Source organism: Chiroxiphia lanceolata, chromosome 6 (genome assembly GCF_009829145.1).
Source record: "Chiroxiphia lanceolata isolate bChiLan1 chromosome 6, bChiLan1.pri, whole genome shotgun sequence".
In the NCBI taxonomy this organism is placed as follows: domain Eukaryota; kingdom Metazoa; phylum Chordata; class Aves; order Passeriformes; family Pipridae; genus Chiroxiphia; species Chiroxiphia lanceolata.
In genome coordinates, this window is record NC_045642.1 from 11,691,587 (window position 1) to 11,710,277 (window position 18,691).

Consider the following 18,691-nt stretch of genomic DNA (forward strand, 5'->3'; position numbering starts at 1 on the left):
CTCACTTGTATCCTAGAAGTTAATGCTTTGTCAGGTGATGATTAAAATCTTCAACAAAACAGCTGCATTAGTACAAAATTCAAGTTTAGACTATCCCTTGGGTACATCAGAAAGCAGTCCCTAACGGAGACCTCATTGGAGTCCACCAATGGCTTCAAGACCTGACTTCAAGCCCAGTAAAACTGTAGAAAATTCTCGAGGCTCCCTGTAGGGTTGAGTTTTCTTGTGCGTGTCAGCAATGCAGGGCTTGTTCTCATACATGGGGCTGCTCTGCTGAGGGCTCTCTGTGTATGCAGGAGCATCCTTGTGGTTTCACTGGTAGCTGCCTCAGAGGCTTGTAAGGAACCCAGAAGAGAAGGGGAAGGACGGGAGAAGCGATGCTAGAACGAGGTGCTGGAGATAGCAAAGGGGAGGGGAGGAACGTGTGGCTGTTTCAGATGTTGCTGGCAAGAGTGTGGTTTGTTTATCAGTAAAATTGATCCAAAAAGTGGTTTGACTTAACGTTCTGGCAGATCACAGACCTAGCAAGTGCTAAAGTAAGATCGTTTTTCTGATGTGCCTTTGCATTTCCTTTTAAAGAAACTTTTGAAGTGCTGTAGCAATATATTTTTAACGAGCAACTTAATGCGGACCATTTCATGGCACTGGATTTGCATGTCTATCTCGCCACTCTAATTTAGGAGAATGGTAGAAATTGAAATCATTTTCAGTGAAAATAAGCAATGCTGAGTTTTCCAGCACTGGTTAAATCAAACAAATGTAGTGTATAATTAAAAAGCTTGGTTTTAGTGAAATGGTCGCAAAGGTCTTGGGCAGTAGCTTTTTCTTTTAGAGAAGTTTAAAGATTTTAAAACCCAAAATCCAGTTCTTTGCTAAGTATAAGACTGATTATATATATTCTCAGTGTTTTTATTTCAACAACTAAAAGGATGTTATTCAATGCTAAATCTTAACAGACTCTGTGGCTTTTGTATGTTGTTTTAGAAGATAAGGAAGATATCCTGAAAAGCTTAGCTTGATGCTAGCACATTTAGACCAGACTGACCAAGATAGTTATATAAAGATAATCACTGCTTTGTATGCGTTCTCAGGCTGTCTGCTGATTGATACATGCTAGATAATACTGCAAATTTATTGACAGACTTAAGTTTTATGTTCTCCTGTATTTCAGTGTTAAACAGGAAGTTGAGGAGTTTCTGAAAGCTGCAGCAGCTTTAAGCTGTTCTGTCGCAAATTCTGAGTTGGCATGGAGAGGAGTAGTGCTGAGAATGAGTGCTGAAGGTCACATTTGCTTGCAGGAATGACACAGGAGCATCCTTTAGAATTTAGGACCACTGTAAACACGCTTTCCACGAGTCAGCTGTGTGTGTATAAGCTTGCATAGCCATGTTTTCTGTGTGTCATATGAAGTGGGTGATCATTTGCAAGGTTGGGACCTAATGCACAAAGGTGATACAGGCTGTAGGTGAATGGGTTTTAGTTTTTCAGTGCTGTATTCAAGCAGAAGCTGTCCTTTTGGCAGCACCTAAATAATTTCTTCCTGTACTTTTGAACAGAGCTGAAAGGGAGGATGGGCTTGATGCAGGCCTTGCTAGATCTGCCTGGGGCTTTGGCCCTTATTGTACTTGGGGTCAAACTAAAGAATCGCAATTGTCCTTTGGCTTTGGAATCCATGGGTGTGGTCCAGGCCTCACTGAGCCCATGGTAAGTGGTGCTGTTGACTTCAGGAAGCAGGCTTTGGCACCAGGTACATAAACATTTGTTTACTTAGATCCATGTTTCTAAGGTTTGTAAGACTTTGGCCTGGACACCCTGTTACTTGTGATGATAAAAGTACACGTGAAGGACAGGTTTTTAAATTAGGATGCGTCACCCTTGTTCCTTACTGTAGTGTCTCAGAACGTTTTATTGTAGATGATGTAATGTGTCCTCACTTGTGACAATCTGCTGTTGAAGTGGGGTGTAACTGTTTGAGGTTTTCTTTTGATCAGAAAACCGAGATCTCAGCAACAAATAACAGAATATTTGACTGTTCTAGAGACCTGAAATACCTAGCAACTACCTTAAGGATGCTCTTTCAATTATATCTCTATTTATACATGTTGCCAAGTGTCTTGTCTTTATATAATTTTAGTTTTGCATGTGTAAAATAATGATCAGTGTATCCACGAGAGTTTACATACAGAGCTATCAGCTATTCACAGCCCTCTCAATTGTGCTGTCTCCAGAGACAAAATAACTAAACCTTTGTGATTGAAGAACTCTTTTTATTTTTCTGCTTTGTGTACTTGCCCAGTTCCTAGCATGCAAAATGCTTTGGATGGCCGTGATTTCATAAATAGTAAGTGCCATTTCATTTTTCATAGTTTTTAAGGAGGGGGCTCCTCTGTCCTCACTGGTATTCGGTTCTGCAGTGTAGCAGCATAGTGAGATTTACTGTTCTGGTGTCTGTTATTTGTGGTCTATTTACTTCAGATTTGATTTGTTTTGGTACCTCTTCAAGGGCTTGTGCAGTGAGGTCTCTTTGCCATTTCTGTTCCCTGAAGAATATGGCCTTTTGGGAAGTGTGCTTGTTCTTGAGGGTTACCTCAAGTCTCCCTAACTTGAGAGGCTAAAACCATCTACTGAATCTTCTCTGCTTTTGCTCCTCTAGATAATCCATCCTCTATTGTATGTGTTATTAACCAGGCACTGGATAACTGTAGAGTGTCCCTGAAAATATTCTTTATGCTCTTTGGAGTATTGCTTCACATTAGCTTTTCCTCCCACCCCCCAATGTTTCCATATAGAGCACTTTCTGGGAAATGTAATAGTAAGTTACATCTTAAGCAATCATCATTAGTAGCTCAGAGTATTTAAACCATGTGTATTACTCTTAGAGAGGAACTCTGCAGAAGGGGAATTTAGCTTTTGGAAGAATTAACCAGATGATTCCAGATACTTAGAAGCACTATTAGCAAGCATTAAATTTGTTTTTTTCTTCCATTTGCAAGGCATTTAATTTCAGTATGAACACTAGAATTTCTGCCTTGGTAAGGTTAGTTTGATTCCTTTTAGGCCAACTGCTTTTTAGCTACAACCAAGCTTAACCAAGAGTGAAGTTTTCTGCAGAATCTATGCTAAGGTAGATAATCCAAAAGAGAAGAAAAGTTGAATGGCATCAATTAAGGAAAGTTGTAAAAGGAAGTAATACAGTTAAACTGTTAGAAGAGTTTCTTAGTGAGTCTGCCTTGCCGTTTTGCAGACTGTTTGAGACAAATTAAATGCCTTTTGTTTTTCCCTCAGCACCGATTGGTAGGCATTGTGCCTGATTTCAAAGCTTTATTTCTCTCATGTCTTGAAGTGCTTACAGTGTTCCTGATAAATATCAGCTGACTGGACTTCTAATCATCACAGAGCCATGTGTGTGTATAGTAGGAGTCTCTCCTAAATTCAGATGCTTACTTGAAGCATGGGAGCTCTTGCATACATGGTGTCCCTTTGGGCCGAATCTTTGTCTGAATGGGAAGCAGGTGCACACTGAGAGCATTCCCAGCCCAGGGCTTGGGCTGCCTTGCTGGGTGGGCACACACACCATCTGCAGTCTTGGAGCAATGCTGATATTGGGGAAATTTAAACCATGACACCTCCCCTATTTAAAAAGAAAAATTTTTTCTAGGGTGCACCAGAAGCTGTTTCAGAATCAATGTCTTAATTCTCTTTATTGACCTTGGATTCTTTTGTAACACCTAATTCAATTTGTGACTTAATTTACAATAAGGGATCCTGTAAGAGCTATTAAATTGGTTTATATGCATTCCTTTGAGCATAACAAATCAATCCCAGTATTAAAATGTTAAAACATCAGGAATTCTGCTTACCTGTGTAACTGTGGGTAATACTGTAGCAGAGCATAAATTAGACTTGGTCATGCAAAGTTCTGTGCAAACTGATGTGATATGTCCAGTGGGGTTCTGCATTAAGAATTCTTTTTTCAATTTTAATGTTGGAAGTTCATAAGAAGAATTGACACCTAACTCTTTTTCTGTAGAAATGCCTTGAGAGTTTAACCTGTGACAAGTACTAAATGTATGTTTTCACAACAGTTCACTTAAATGAACAGGTCTCATCAGGCACAGCTTATTCTAGTCTACCTGTGGTCAGTTCCACAGCAAAATCCTACCAGAAATCCCTACCAAAATCCTACCACAACTACTTTGTCTTTTCTGGGCTTCACTGCTTGTGTACGTGGCTCTGATTTCTGGGATTATTTATCATTCATTACATGTGAGGTTAATCTCCTACAATTGTTTCTTTCCAATTAAATTGTGCGAGTGCTTCCATCCTTCTGCACTTCCTGAATCACAGGAAATAACTGGAGATGTGTCAGCTCTTGTAGACTTGATAAGTACTTTGCTGCAAAGCTGTAGTGAGATCTGAGTTCAGGTGTGCCTCCTGGAATAATGTAGTGAAGTTGGGTTGAAAGTACCCAATAATCTGAGTGAAGGGGTTTTGTATATCAGGGATGAAACAGAAGAGTGACAGTCTATGTTAATTCTTTAGTGAAGAAAAACTGAAATGCTTCTACAGAAGAGCCAAGTTTCTTCTCTGTACTTAACTTTCCAAGATTTCACACATGAATGGGGTTCTTGCTGTGATGTGTGTAGTTATGTAGTGTCTTGAAACAGATTTTGCAATGCAGAAGCCAAAAGGGGAACCTTCCCCCTTGCCAAATACAGTGAGCTAAACCTTGAAAGATGCAGAACTTCTTTTGATCTTGCTGTGGAAGCCACATAGGTAGTTTTTCTTCCCTTCCCCCCCCCCCCCCGGTCTTTTTTGATGGTAAATTAGTTGGAGATGGGAACAGAAAAGCAGAATGGAAACTAGTTCAACTCATTTTTCGTTTTGGAAACAAACTTACTCATTCAAAGAATTGCCTTAGTTCTCAAGTTGCTTACAAAAAATGGATGACTTTATTGCAGCTTCTGCAATATCAGCACACCTTTTAGAATTTGCTAAATCTTTTAGGGAAGTGGACTGATAATTTGAGTAACAGGCAGTTACCTGCATATGCACATGTGTAAAAGAGACTTGCAAATATCCCGTAGTTAAAATTTAGCTGTATGTGTATGAAAAAAGCCATATCTGTACCTATGTTATGCTGCAATCTCTTTTGCACCCAGTAAACAACTGTAAAATGAGTCTTCTTTCTTAACTACCTCCTTGAAAGACCTGGAAATGTGGGTCTTGTGCTGCTTTCTTCAAAGCCAACCAACCAGTTCGGTTATGTTGAGGCAACTCTGTTTTACAAAATAACCAAACAAATGCAAATGTAGTTGAATCTTTAAATAAGCACAAAACCCCAAAGATGAATAAAATGTTACCCCCGTGCTCAGTGATGTTATAATGGTATCCTGTTCTAAATTAAATTCCAGGCTAACCTGTGCTTCGTGGATGTAGACAACCATTTCATCGAGCTGCCAGAAGACCTACCCCAGTTTCCAAATAAACTTGAGTTCATTCAGGAAATTTCAGAGATACTGATGGCTTTTGGAATTCCACCTGAGGGAAACCTTCACTGCAGTGAAAGTGCCTCCAAGATGAAGAACCTCAGAGCATGTGACCTGGTTTCTGATAAAAGAAATGGGAACATAGCAGGATCACCTCTGAATTCCTATGAGCTGCTAAAGGAAAATGAGACTATTGCAAGACTCCAAGCACTTGTTAAAAGAACAGGTGTGAGTCTAGAAAAGGTAAGGTATGAAATTGTCTGCACTGTTTCTGGTCTGAAGTCATGGTCCAAAGATGCTGTTCGTCTGTCTTCGCTAGAAAGAACTTTATGTTAAGATGTTCACAAACCTTGTGAACACCTGTAGAGACAAGGGCAAGCTTAGAGGAGAGAGGGAATGGGAATTAACCCTGCAGCATCTGTGAAAACCTTTGCTGTCCTCCATGTATTTCTTTGCCAAGATAATCTGTTTAAAAATAACACCTTACCTTATTCTTGGTTTTAAAATTTATTCTAAATTGGCACCACTTCATTATGATTTATGTGGCTAAAATTGTCACCTAGATAAATCTGAAGTTTGAATCTAATCTGGGTTTGTATAGATATCTTTCTCTTTGTGTGTAGAATATATATTTTTTTTTTGCTTGTATATAATATGTTTGTCATAGGGATACTGTGATGCTTTTTTTTGGTTGATGTTGTAAAGTGCATTAGTGTCTGATTCCCAGGAAATGGACATGCACAGCTCATAGTGATCATGACTGTATTTTTTTGAGTGATCAGAACTGGGGGGGGGGGGGGGGGGGGGGCGCTGAAAGTTGTGGCCCTTTTTGAATAAAAGGTACTACCTGGCAGACCACTGTGGGTTTTTTGAGCCGTTGTGGAATAGAGTGAAGACTGTCTAAGCAAAGGTTTTATTTCTTGCATGTTTAAATCAGCTCTTCATTGCTGAGGCTGATTCCTACCTATGTGACTGCAGCTTGGGGTATAGATGGGGCCAGAGACAGAAATTGTGTGACCTGAATTAGGTTGGGGGTAGAGCTGCTTTATGGGCTGGGAGCTACAAGAAGCAGCACTTGGTTACCAGACAGCATTAGATGATCAAATCTGCTCTGTTCCTCTTCTCAGGTTTTTCTTTTGCCTTGTTTTCTTCATGTTCTGGGGAGAATTGGTAAAAGGCTTTTGTTCTTTTGCTGAATGGATTAGGAAGTGATGGGGAAAGTAAAGGTCGTTTTAATTTCTTGTAAATTTTTGCACATTTGGGCCTCATCTGCTCTGTACTCCCTGAAGTCCCATTTTACCACCTTTTTTTGTTACGATAGGAGTGTATAGATTTTAACTGTCAAAATTTTCCCAAGTATAAAAATCCTGCCTTAATGCCAGATACCAAATTAATGAGGAATGTACTACTCATGAGCTACACTTGGAAGAAAGGGGTGAGTAGCATAGCTCACTAGCAGAGAGCATAGCTGTATTTATTTGTAGCTGGCTCTGGGCTGCTATAGCCAAGCTGCTTTAAGCAGTGTGGGACAGCTGCAGCCCTGCATCATTGTGCAGATGTTGTAAGCTCTAGAGATTATGACTAATTATGTGTAGTGGTGCCTTTTATCATAATTAACAAAGGCAGGGGTATCAAATGTGTATTCAAACTACTGCTTGAATGCTCGTAGCTTTGGTTATTTTTTTCCCTAGATACTCAGCTCCTATCAAAACTAATGTGAATTGAATATCTCAGTCTCATATTGCTGTTTTTATAAATCTTAGCCCACATCTTAACTGAAAATGAATTTTTCTTTCATTAAAAATTACTCTGGGGGGTTGTAACGATGAATTGTGGGTTACGCTGCTAAGGATTTAGGTTATGGGAAATGGTTACTAGACATGCACAGCTGCTTGTTACTGTGCATTTCTGTCTTCATTTGAAAGCTGGTATGTATTAAACTCTACCATTACTAAACCTGGACTTATTTTTACACCAGAAGACATATGGATTTGCCTAATATGCTGGTTTTTAGGGGTAGTAAAAGCTCCTAAAAAGCCTATGCAGGTGATCAAAGGGTAAAAGAAAGTAAATTAATATATGGCATGTATATGATTGTTATTTAACTTTTTAAAATCTAAAGTATATAAAATGTAATAGTATGTAGTAATAAAATGTTTTGATGTTGCTGTTTTCTTACAATAGTCAAAACAGTAATTTTTTTAATTGAAATGTTGACTTGAGGAGTAGCAGCTGAATGGCAGATTAAAATCTTGTATACCCAGAATACCTGACAAAGCAGCAACACAAATTACTTGTGTGATCCCTTACTTTCTCAGCTGGAGGTGCGAGAGGAGACCAGTAGCAAAAAGGATCTGAAAATTCAGTGTGATGAAGAAGAATTCAAGATTTACCAGCTGAACATTCAAATTCGTGAAGTTTTTGCCAACCGCTTCACACAAATGTTTGCGGATTATGAAGTATTCGTCATTCAACCCAGCCAGGACAAGGAATCTTGGTTTACAAACAGAGAACAGATGCAAAACTTTGATAAAGTAAGTTGTAATAAGAAGATATGTCAATGTAAGAAGTAAAACAGTATTCAGACGTAAGGCTTTGTGCACTGGACCATCAAATGGAAAACAGTACTGTCAAAATTGTAATTTCTTCCATAAATTTCAGTGTTCCAAGAGAAGTGATATCTTACATGTTATGTGGAAAAATATATACATATGCAGACTTAAGAGAGCTAAAGGTACTCTTTTAAGGATACTGGAGAAAAATACAGCTTGCTCTAGAAAAATAGCTTAGAAAGCCTCAATTAGGGCTGACCTTTACATTAAGGTTAAATATTACTACTGGAAACTGTTTGAGTTTTAACCAGAGAAATTGTTGAATATGGTAATTAATTAAGTCATGACCCCAAATAATGCTTATGTACCTGTGTACATGTGTACCAAATGTATTGCTAGCTCTTTTCTAGGGAAACATAAGGCTCAGTTCTTCAGATTTTTATACTGTTTTCTTTACTGGAGATCAGGTTTTTGTCAGCAGGATAGTTCATGTGGGTGAAGACTATGTTGCAGCACTGTCTGCTGGAACATTAAGCTGATTCCCATCAAATCATATGAAATTATTCTGATCAGCTTCATAAGCTTTCAGCTCAGTCAGAAGTACATAATATGCACACCTGTGGTATTGTTGGTGAGGTTTGCTGGGATTCTGTTGAAATTTTTATAAAATTAAGGAAAAGCTAAAGTCACAGTTATCAGTTATTGTGCTGTATAGGACATGATTGTCCTGAGACTGAAGATTTCATACGGACTGCCTGTTTTGGGGATAGAACTGGTGTGTGTGATAAAACTACGCCTTAAGTGGCACCAAAGCACTCTTAATATGCCCTTGTTGAGGAAAATTGATGCTTTTGGGGGATATCTCTCTCTGCAGACTCCCAAAAACACTCTTACCTCTTCTTATCTCTTAGGCATCTTTCTTGTCGGACCAGCCTGAACCTTACTTGCCTTTCCTCTCGAGATTCCTGGAGACCCAAATGTTTGCGTCCTTTATTGACAATAAGATTATGTGCCATGATGAAGATGATAAAGACCCTGTTTTGAGAGTATTTGATTCTAGGGTGGATAAAATTAGGCTCCTGAATGTCAGGACTCCGACTCTGCGCACATCTATGTATCAAAAGTGCACAACCATTGATGAGGCTGGTAAGAGTAATGAGGCACTTTCTTGACACTTAGTGCAACTAACCACGGGTATTTGTTGTAGATATTGGGGTTAAAGTTAAGTAATGATTCATGCTTTGAACCCCCCCCCCCAAAAAATAGACCAGAATAGCTGAGGTGTAAAGCTTAAATGTTATATTGGAAGCTGAGATGCGAGATGAAATTAATGTAAAGTTTAATTGAACTCGGCTGTTTTCCTGCATGCTTTGTGTGTGAAAAATGAGCTTAAGAAGATAAACATTTTTCTTCCTTTGATGACAGTTCTTTGATGTCTAAGACACTCTTGTACTAGTGTACCTGTTGTAATCAGTAAGAAATTTCCACCTATCCCATTAAATTTGAGACCCACTTTTAATTGAGGATGTGTGATTACAGATACATGTCTGATTAAAACACCTTTAAAAAATTAACTTTCTTGCCATTTCAGAGAAATCTATTGAATTAAGGCTAGCAAAAATAGATCATACAGCAGTCCACCCACACTTGCTGGACATGAAAATTGGACAAGGGAAATACGAGCTTGGATTTTTTCCCAAGCTTCAGTCTGATGTTTTATCCACTGGACCAGCAAGCAACAAGTGAGTAAGCTGGGGCAACAGGTACTGAATCTTGGCAAGATCTATAGAATGGCACTAAAGCAGAGATACTAGAAAGCAAAGTCAGTTATGGGGTTTGTTTTTTATCAAGTGGGGGCATATCAGATGATGTGGGTGGTGGGGGTTTTGCTGTGTCTCTTTGGTTTTTTTCCCTTTTTTGAATCTGGACTTCCTGCAGCAAATTTACTTAAGAAAGCCCTATTATGTTTGAGATGATGGTTGGTGTACTTTGTGTTACTCAGAATTACTGTCAATATAAAACCAGATCCCCTTATTATATCTCAGGTAGGAGCTAGTATATGTTTTAGGATATTTTTTTATAAAAGCTTTAAAAGTGGAGGAAAAAGGCTTAAATTGTCACTGGATATCATAAGAGAATGGAAAAACACAAAGCCAAGTAAATGTTATCTCATATTCTGAAATATTTTGATTGCCCAAATATCCGATTCCTCTACAGAGATTCTTTTTGTGTATTTGCAGCTGCACTTTGGCTGATGTAATTGATGTCAACATGTTCAGTGTAGGATTAACTAGAAACTTCTTACTGCCTCTGCCCTTCACCTGACTCCTGACATTTGCTTAACAATATTCCCCATCTGTAGGTGGACAAAGAGGAATGCTCCTGCACAGTGGAGGCGGAAGGACAGACAGAAGCAACACACGGAGCACCTGCGTCTTGACAATGATCAGAGAGAGGTGAAAATTGTTCAGCTATAGAGATATGATTTTTTTCTTGCCTAATTGCCTGAACAATGCTCTGTAACCTTAATGAAATGTCTAGACAGTTACTTACAGTCCATGTCTGCTCTGCCTTAGGTGTATTTAATACAAATAGAGTTCCTGGTCCTTAGCAGACCAAAATACTTAGGTTTTTTTATTATAAAAGTTGTGTCATTTTTACCCCCTCTCAGGACAAAATTATTTCATTCCACGTGTAGGAGAGTTCCCTGAAAATATAATTACATGCTTTAAAGGTGTTTTAGGTTTTTAAAAAGAAAAAAAAAGGGTGAGAGGAAGAGGGGAATTAACAGTTTTTAGCCATCTATTTCCCATCTCTAAATAACCTGTGCTTCTTTGGTGTATTTGACGAAGGAAAGAAAGATAACCACCTCTAGAGAGTGATTAATTTCATCCTAAGATCAGAAGTATTGCCTTTTGGAGTTGCTTGTTTGTCTTCTGTAGGCCATAAAAAAAATCTTAAGGTGGCAAACTGACAGACAACCTCATGCTAAGGTGGGAATGTGAACCCCACCCATACTGTCGCATTTGTCTGCCTATTTTTACACAGCACAGTGTGATGCTGATTTACCCCCACCTTCTGAACTGATAACATCTCTCAGCACTGCTCCTATAAGTGACACAGTACTCTTTGTGGTGAAGGGATTTTGAAAGATCTGGGTGATGTAACTAATTACAGTACAGTTTCTGATTCATATGGTACAGCCTGCAAACTGTTACACCGAGTGTTGATTTATGGGTAATTCCAAGAATAGTCTGGTTCAGAATACCAGAATTCAGTAACTCCAGAGCTTTGCTTTTGTTTAAATATATGTTGTTCATTGAAGACAATATTCTCTTGCTTTGTTAAATATATTTAGAAAAGCTTTCTTTGGAATTTTAAAGTAGTAGTAGTCTTGTATCTGTTAGGATGGTGTTGTCAAAATCAAGTATCTTTGTCCAATGAATTGCCTTTCCAGTGTACTCATTTCCAGAACTTTCCTATTGGTTTGTTAAAATTTTGTTTAATTATAGTGTCATCTCTGTCATCCATAACCATGTTACAGAGAAATGTCTGTGTAATAAAAAACACAGTTGAGTAGTTTCTGGCTTTGACATGTTCCATATGCTCAGTTAACTCTAAAGTGCTTTTTACTTAGAAGTAGCAGAAACGAAGAATAGTTGGTTTGTAACCTCATTACTCTGCTAAACAACACAGTTGTTAAAGCATGTAAACTTCTGAGATGTCACTTAGGTAATTACAAAGTCAAAAATCTACCTCTAGTCTCAGAGGCGGGGGGGGGTTGTTTGTTTTGTTTTTTAACTGATTCCTCAGAAGTTCATTGTCCTATAGGAGTTATTCTGTCACACAAGGCAAACAATTTCTGAGGAAAAAGAATTTTAAAATTTCTGCTCAGGTGAGGGTACCAACTGCCAGTGGTAATTATGCTGGTGTTTTAGGGGTTTGTGTTGTGTCTTTTTGATGACATAATGCTGATAGAACATTGACCCCTTCTCTTTGGTGAACCTCAGACTTCCCCAGTAAGTTTGAGAGACTGAGGAGGGAACCCTTCTGAGAGGAACACTGGGGGTCAGGCTGAGCAGGAGTCAGTGCTTCCAAAGTGCAGTGTTGTGAGTTTTAGACAAATGGAAGCTTTGGGGCATCAAAAATCTGTGCAATTGAGATTTAGTGGCTTTTTACTTGCAAATATTTGTGCCCAGTGGAGGGCAGAGTTTACACCAATCCGCTGATATAACACCATCTCTTATTTTTTCCTTTCAGATTCATTGCTTGTGAATTTATTTTTATGTTGAATTCTTGGGAGTTCTGCATTGTATTATGTCTTCACTCTTTTCCTTTTATGTTTTGCATGCTTGCTTTTATTACTTCATTTGTGCTTACCACTTTCACTTTACATGGTCTGCTTGGCTTTTTGCTACCAACTTATCCTACCAGCACCTGGACTTTTCCATGTCAGAGCTTCCGTTGCAGTTATGTTTAGACTGGGACCAGCATGATTGGCCCTTCATACCCTCTATAAAATCTGTGTCAGAGCATTATCTGGTATGTCCTATGCACAATATGGCTGTAATCATAGTTCTGGATAAAGATGCATGATTAAAAGTATGTGTCATAGCTTTTTAGTGCAAGGTCGGTGGAGAAGGTGGCATTTTCCTCTTTGCAAAGATTGTCATGTTTGACAAATCTATTCACTGACATTTCAGTCAGTCATTATTTCAGTGTAAGCTGCAGAGGTTACCTATTCATCTGAAATATATACTAATATGTACTAATCCTGAGTGCCTGTACAAGACTTTGTCCTTATCACTGATTCACAGTTAGCTGTGCCCCAGTCAACCTGTGATCACCTGGCTTTCAAAACATTTGTCATATTATTCTTGTCTCTGAGGTGAAAACAATGGCAACTCCTTGATGACAGTAACAGGAGCAGAAAAGCTCTTTCAAGCAGAGTGGGTTCAAGAAACGATTTTGCTCTAAAATGCAGATGGCTCCCAGCTGATAGATTTTAGTAACATCTGCATTTTGCAGCTGCTTCCTGAAAGAACAAACTTTTCTTGTGGTCCCCGAGTAGACCAATTTGCCATTTGAATAGTCTCGACCTTGGTAATTTTAACAAAATTTCATTTTATGTGAAAAAAATGACGAGACAGTTGTCAGTGGTGGAGGGAGTAATTGAATCTCTATGCATCTAAATATCCTTGACAGTTCATATTGTGTTTTTGTAATTCAGCAAGTGTGTGTTCTTATAGTTGATAGACAATGTAAATGGGGATTTGACCTCTGGTGAAAACTGTTTCACCTTAAGTATCTCAGCCCAATCCAATACTGGATATAAAAAGGTGCCTTTTCTGAAAGAGGATGTGATGTTTTCCTCCTCATTGCACAGGGGTGGGTTATAAGGATAAGTTTATCCTTTTCTCTTGGCCAAGTGGTCTCACTTACACTTCTGTCTGTATTTGTCAATTTTCCACCCCAAAACAGAAGTATATACAAGAAGCCAGGAATTTGGGCAGCACTATTCGGCAGCCCAAACTGTCTAACCTCTCTCCATCGGTAATTGCACAAACCAACTGGAAGTTTGTAGAAGGCTTGTTGAAGGAATGCCGAAATAAGGTAACACAGAGAATAAGTCTGTTCTCTTGCACCTCATATCCATCCTGTATTTGTATCCAATATGCTTGACTCCCCCTTTTCCTCCACCTGTTTCTGCTTTATCCCTATAAAGATTTTTGCATGGTGGTGAGAAGTTCATGAGGAGATGAAGTATTTAGAAATTCTGCAAGGAGTGGAAACTTTGTCAAGCAGATTTATGATGAAAAGAGATTGAATATTCTGATGGGTCTTTGCCATCCCACTGCCCATGTCTATTATAACACATTTCAGTTATAACTAATGAGACAATAATATTTCAACAAGTGAATAGTCTGAAAGAGGAGCTTATGGTGAAAATACAGCAGCTTTTCTCATAATTAAAGGAAGTGAGTTAATAAACTTCTGCAGTGTAAGTTTTTAAGCACTTAACAAGCTTGGCATTAGTTTGTAGACATACTTCACTGGTTTATATTTGACAATATATTAATATTAAGGTAATGTTCATGTGTATACTAATACAGTAAAGGGAGTAATTATGAAGTAGACACATTCTCGCTCTAGGTCAGTGGAGGTACTATAGCAGTTGCATACTAGTTTCCATAAAACTGTTTAATATGTGCATCTATTTCTGATTCCACTTTAGTTTTCTGTATGTATGAAACTAATAATAATTATCCAAATAGTCCAAATAATAGTCCAAATAATCACCATCACTTAATAGAGTCATATGATGGTGAAAATTCTGGAAGATAGACTTGGCTTTTTCACCATGGGAATGTAACTCTAGTGAATGTAGTGATCCTGCTGTTAACAGAGAGAGAAATTGCCAGGGAAGGTGAGGGGGAGAAGCAGCTGAGGACTAATGTGGAGTTCTTAATCTCAACCAAGACTGTGCATAGGTACCTAAGGGAATATTACTAATTTTTGAGCTAATCTAGGATAGGAAGAAAGATGAAAAAATGTGTAAGGGATGAGCAGAACTGATTCCCCTTGTCATTTTTCCCTCCAATTTGCTGTATGATGAATCTGTTGTGACTGGAAGACTGTAGTTTGAGTTGGTGAGAGCTTTGTTGACCAGCATGAAATTGTGCACAATTTGGGAGAATGTGGCTCATCGGGAAGCTCAAGCAGTGCACTCCAGAGTGGGTTTGGTTTAATGCAAATCCCCTTCTGGCTGAACAGGAATGACATACCCCCTGCTGCTTGGAGGCACTTGTGCACATTCACCTCCCCTGGGAGGAGAGGGACACAGCATCCTGCTCCTGGTGAGTGCATCCAGCACTCACCAGGCTTCCAAACCACCCAAGGCCTGTGTTTCATGGCCTTGCTGCTGGACTCCCAGCTTGTCAATGTGTGACCTGCTGTTCCCTTTGTTGGAGTTACTCTGTGAAGGCTGATGTGACCATTTGCAAGCCCCTTTTTAGAAAAACAGAAGAGGTTGTAAAGTGATTAACACTAGTGCTGTCCTGGCTTGAAAACTGGGCTTAAAAGAAGTGGAGCAGTGCACTAGTGCCAGCAATATATATACACCCAGTTATTCTGCTAAATCTTTATCATGTGCTTCCTTGTTGGTTATTTAAAAAGTGTAAGTCATCTTGGAGGTTCCTGTGGAAAGAATTAACTCTCTTTTGCTTTGTCCTTTTTGAGACCAAGAGGATGTTGGTTGAGAAAATGGGTCGAGAAGCTGTGGAGCTGGGTCATGGTGAAGTGAATATCACAGGTGTGGAAGAGAATACCCTGATAGCCAGTCTGTGTGACCTCTTAGAAAGAATATGGAGCCATGGTCTGCAAGTCAAACAGGTGAGGAATAAATGTTCTTGTACTTTGCAGAGCACACTTTCCTAAAGTCATGTTATGCTCTTCCTCTCTCTGCTTTCAGAGGATACCTTTTGTGTGTATTAGATGGGTTAAAATACTCGTGTTCCTCCCAGTCTTTTTTATGTCAGTTCCTGCCCCCGTTTGTCTCCACATTTTGTTCTGGGGTATGTGCAAGTGTACACATAGATGTGTTCCACAGATGACTTCTTGGAAGACTCTCTGTTTAACCTGGGGGTATTCTTTGGTTTGGTGGGTTTTGGTGGGTTTTTTAATTATTTCTGTGTTTGTAATATTTTTGTTAATGAAGTTGCATAGGTTGCAAGGCAGCATATGCTAAAGGTGCTGTCAGTGGGATATGGTGTGGGGAAATTGTTTTCATGAAGGATAATTTAGTTCTTCAGAGTAAAAATCTGGCTATTTTGGTTCTTCCTGAATAACGTAGGAATACTCAAATGATGTTTACAAGATCACTAGCTAGAGGTGTTGGGTTTTTGTATAAAATTAATAATTGTTTGCTGTGCTCTTCTGTTTGAAGTCAGGTTTGGGTCTAGATGAAGTTTGGAAGGCCTTTATCAACTTTTCTTCTCCTTTGTACAAAGGAATAGCAAGGGCAGAGAGGATTATAACTTTTTTTAAAAAAAGAATATGCAGAATAAATGTATGTAATCCAGACAACTGTAATCCAGTATCTCTGTTCCCAGCAACCCAAGCACCAGTGTTTAAGTCTGCTCTCCTTCAAGCTATATAACAGTTCTCTATGTGAAGATTTATGATGTGATTCTCTCCCTTCCCTCTTGTATATCACTTAGGATAGAAGCTGTACTGCTTTCGTCTTAGAAGACAGAGCATCAGTATACTCTGCTTCAACTCAGATTTGGGCTTTTCAGACCACCAGACGGCCAACCCTTCATAAGGTTAATGCTTTGGATTGATTGCAGATGTTGGCAAACAGTGCTGAATGGTGGAATAAATAGAGTGGTGGAATAAAATAGAGGCCTGATGGAGGAAGTGCAGTGTATCTCATAGTGTGATTCAGAGTTAAAAAAAAGTAAAATAAAAGCACCACCAGTTCTCTGTGTGCTCTGGCCTTTATGAAATATGCAAAAGCCTGCTGTTTCATACATCGATTTTATTTTATTTTTCAATAATAAGCCAAGGAAGACTCTTCTTTCTCAACTGACCATAGTAATGAGGATGGCTTTCCTTCCACCAATCCCTGCTTTTACCTCTTCCCTGCTGATGAACCCTGATAGTCCTACATTAGCTGCCTACTGATTCTGCCACGCGCAAAGGGAATCCACGCCTTCCGTTGTCCTGAGCGATGCAGGAGAGTCAGATGTAGGATCTAATGGCTAAAGTAGTCTGGACTTTCAGAAGGCCTTGGTTATTCCCTTGCCCATTCTCTGCCCCACTGCTTTCCTTAGGCTGTCTTCCTTTCCCTTGTAGATACAGCTTGCATCATCATTGCTATTTGGTGAAGTTAAAGGAGAGTTCCTCGATGGTGAAGGAAGCGGGCAGACATACACTGCATGAGTTCTTACATTCATCATGGTTGTTGACATCGATTTGCTGCAGGATCCTTTGTTGCTGCTTTGTGTAATCTGTTGCAGTTCTCCTTGCCATGGCAGCTGGTTGCTGAACACTGGACTCTGTGCGTGTGTGTGCATGTGTGTGTTTATTGAGAGAAGCGCCGTTTTGGATGCAACTCTTCACTGGTTGATATTTCTCATGCTCTCTTTTTATGTGTTTATATGACCTTCAGTTTTGGCTTTCCACGTTGGATCTGTCAGGTACACACAAGACACAATGAGCTTCTCTGGATTTTTTGTATCTTTACCACTGAATGCATATTTTTAATAGATTTCTCTCAATACAGATGTTACAGACACTCTAGGATTTATTTCTTATGGAGGCATACAAATTCTGGAATAATCCCTTGTGGCCAATAATTAGTTCTCTATATCATCTGTAGGGAGCTATAGGATGGAAGTGGTTAGAGATTTTTAAATATGGTCTAAAAAAATGAAGAGGAACCATCATTACTGCACCTCTGGGAAGGCACTTAGATGATTTTAGAAGAAATTGATAGTGCAGAATTGACAACTGTTACTTCACATGGTTTCTTTCTGCACAAAATTGTAAATAAAAATATGACCTTGTAATATGATTGCTGTTCTGAAACGCAGAATTGCTAAATCTTTACCGGGATTTCAGGTTAATAAAATAATTTAGGAAGATGATAAGTAATAGTAATTAATTTCCTCTGTAAGTTATTCCAATTAATGTGCTGCAAAGCCCCTGTTCACTTACTGCTGCCTTTCTACAGCTTTGCAAGCTTTTGGTTTATCATGCAGAATATTTTAGGATGATGACAAGAATCTTTTTAGTTTCTGAGAGAAAGATTTTCTCACACTCTGCTTTAAACCACCAGAGGTTTAAGAAAACAAGATAATGAGCAAGCAACATAATTTGATGGATTTATCTTTTATTTTCATACCAAATGCTAACTTTTATTGTAGAACTGGGGTATTTTTGCTGATAAGCTTTCATCGGCCTGCTTGTGTTTTGGGATGTCTTACTATGTTTGTGATTATCCAGGTCCTTTGCCTGATGAAAGGGGATCTTTTGAGGTTCTAAAAATTGACAGCATGTATCTGTATCTCTGAATTACCCTGAAGCGAGCAGGTGTACATGACTTGACCTGGGTATAAGATGTTTTGCTCAGGCTGGCTCCATGCCTCTTGTCATTTCAGTGCTGGAGAGGCAGGGAGGGAAAGATAATATAGTGCAGGTTACAGCCTCAGATTTAAAACTCTACTTGCATGTGGTTTTTTACAAGCCTTTGAATGTTTTCTTGTCATGTTAATGAACTATGAGGAAAAGTTCAATTGGCTTTTTCCTGTCACTAGAATCATTAGATCCCAGTAGTTTGACTCTTGCTGTCCTTTTTCAACCTCTTTACAGCTCCCAAGCACCTCCAACTTGTGTCTCATACTTTATTTTTGCCAATGAGTTTGTAGGAAGAAACATATTTAAAGCGAGTTTTTGTCATGGCTGATACTTTCAATGATGACTTAAACTTTTTTTTTTTAATTCAGGTGATAGTGATTTCTTTAACTAATATTTTTTTTAATTTCAGGGAAAGTCGGCTCTGTGGTCTCATCTGTTACATTACCTAGAAAACAGGCAGAGAAGAACCACATCAGGCAGCTTCAGTACCTCAGGTAAGATTGGCATCTG

At 38.9% G+C, this 18,691-nt stretch overlaps 1 protein-coding gene across 5 annotated transcripts in view; it reads left to right on the forward strand.

Moving 5' to 3' along the window:
* Positions 1-18,691, forward strand: part of DENND5A (DENN domain containing 5A) — a 68,547-nt gene that overhangs the window by 31,837 nt on the left and 18,019 nt on the right. For 3 of the 5 annotated variants that reach the window (XM_032690298.1, XM_032690294.1, XM_032690295.1), the window contains 9 exons: positions 5,415-5,732; positions 7,808-8,023; positions 8,953-9,187; positions 9,633-9,783; positions 10,404-10,497; positions 13,523-13,654; positions 15,281-15,433; positions 16,261-16,365; positions 18,591-18,675. In XM_032690298.1, the coding sequence (XP_032546189.1) occupies positions 5,415-5,732; positions 7,808-8,023; positions 8,953-9,187; positions 9,633-9,783; positions 10,404-10,497; positions 13,523-13,654; positions 15,281-15,433; positions 16,261-16,365; positions 18,591-18,675 (1,489 nt within the window). The remainder of the gene's footprint in view (positions 1-5,414; positions 5,733-7,807; positions 8,024-8,952; positions 9,188-9,632; positions 9,784-10,403; positions 10,498-13,522; positions 13,655-15,280; positions 15,434-16,260; positions 16,366-18,590; positions 18,676-18,691) is intronic. The other 2 variants (XM_032690296.1, XM_032690297.1) reach the window with 1 other exon arrangement.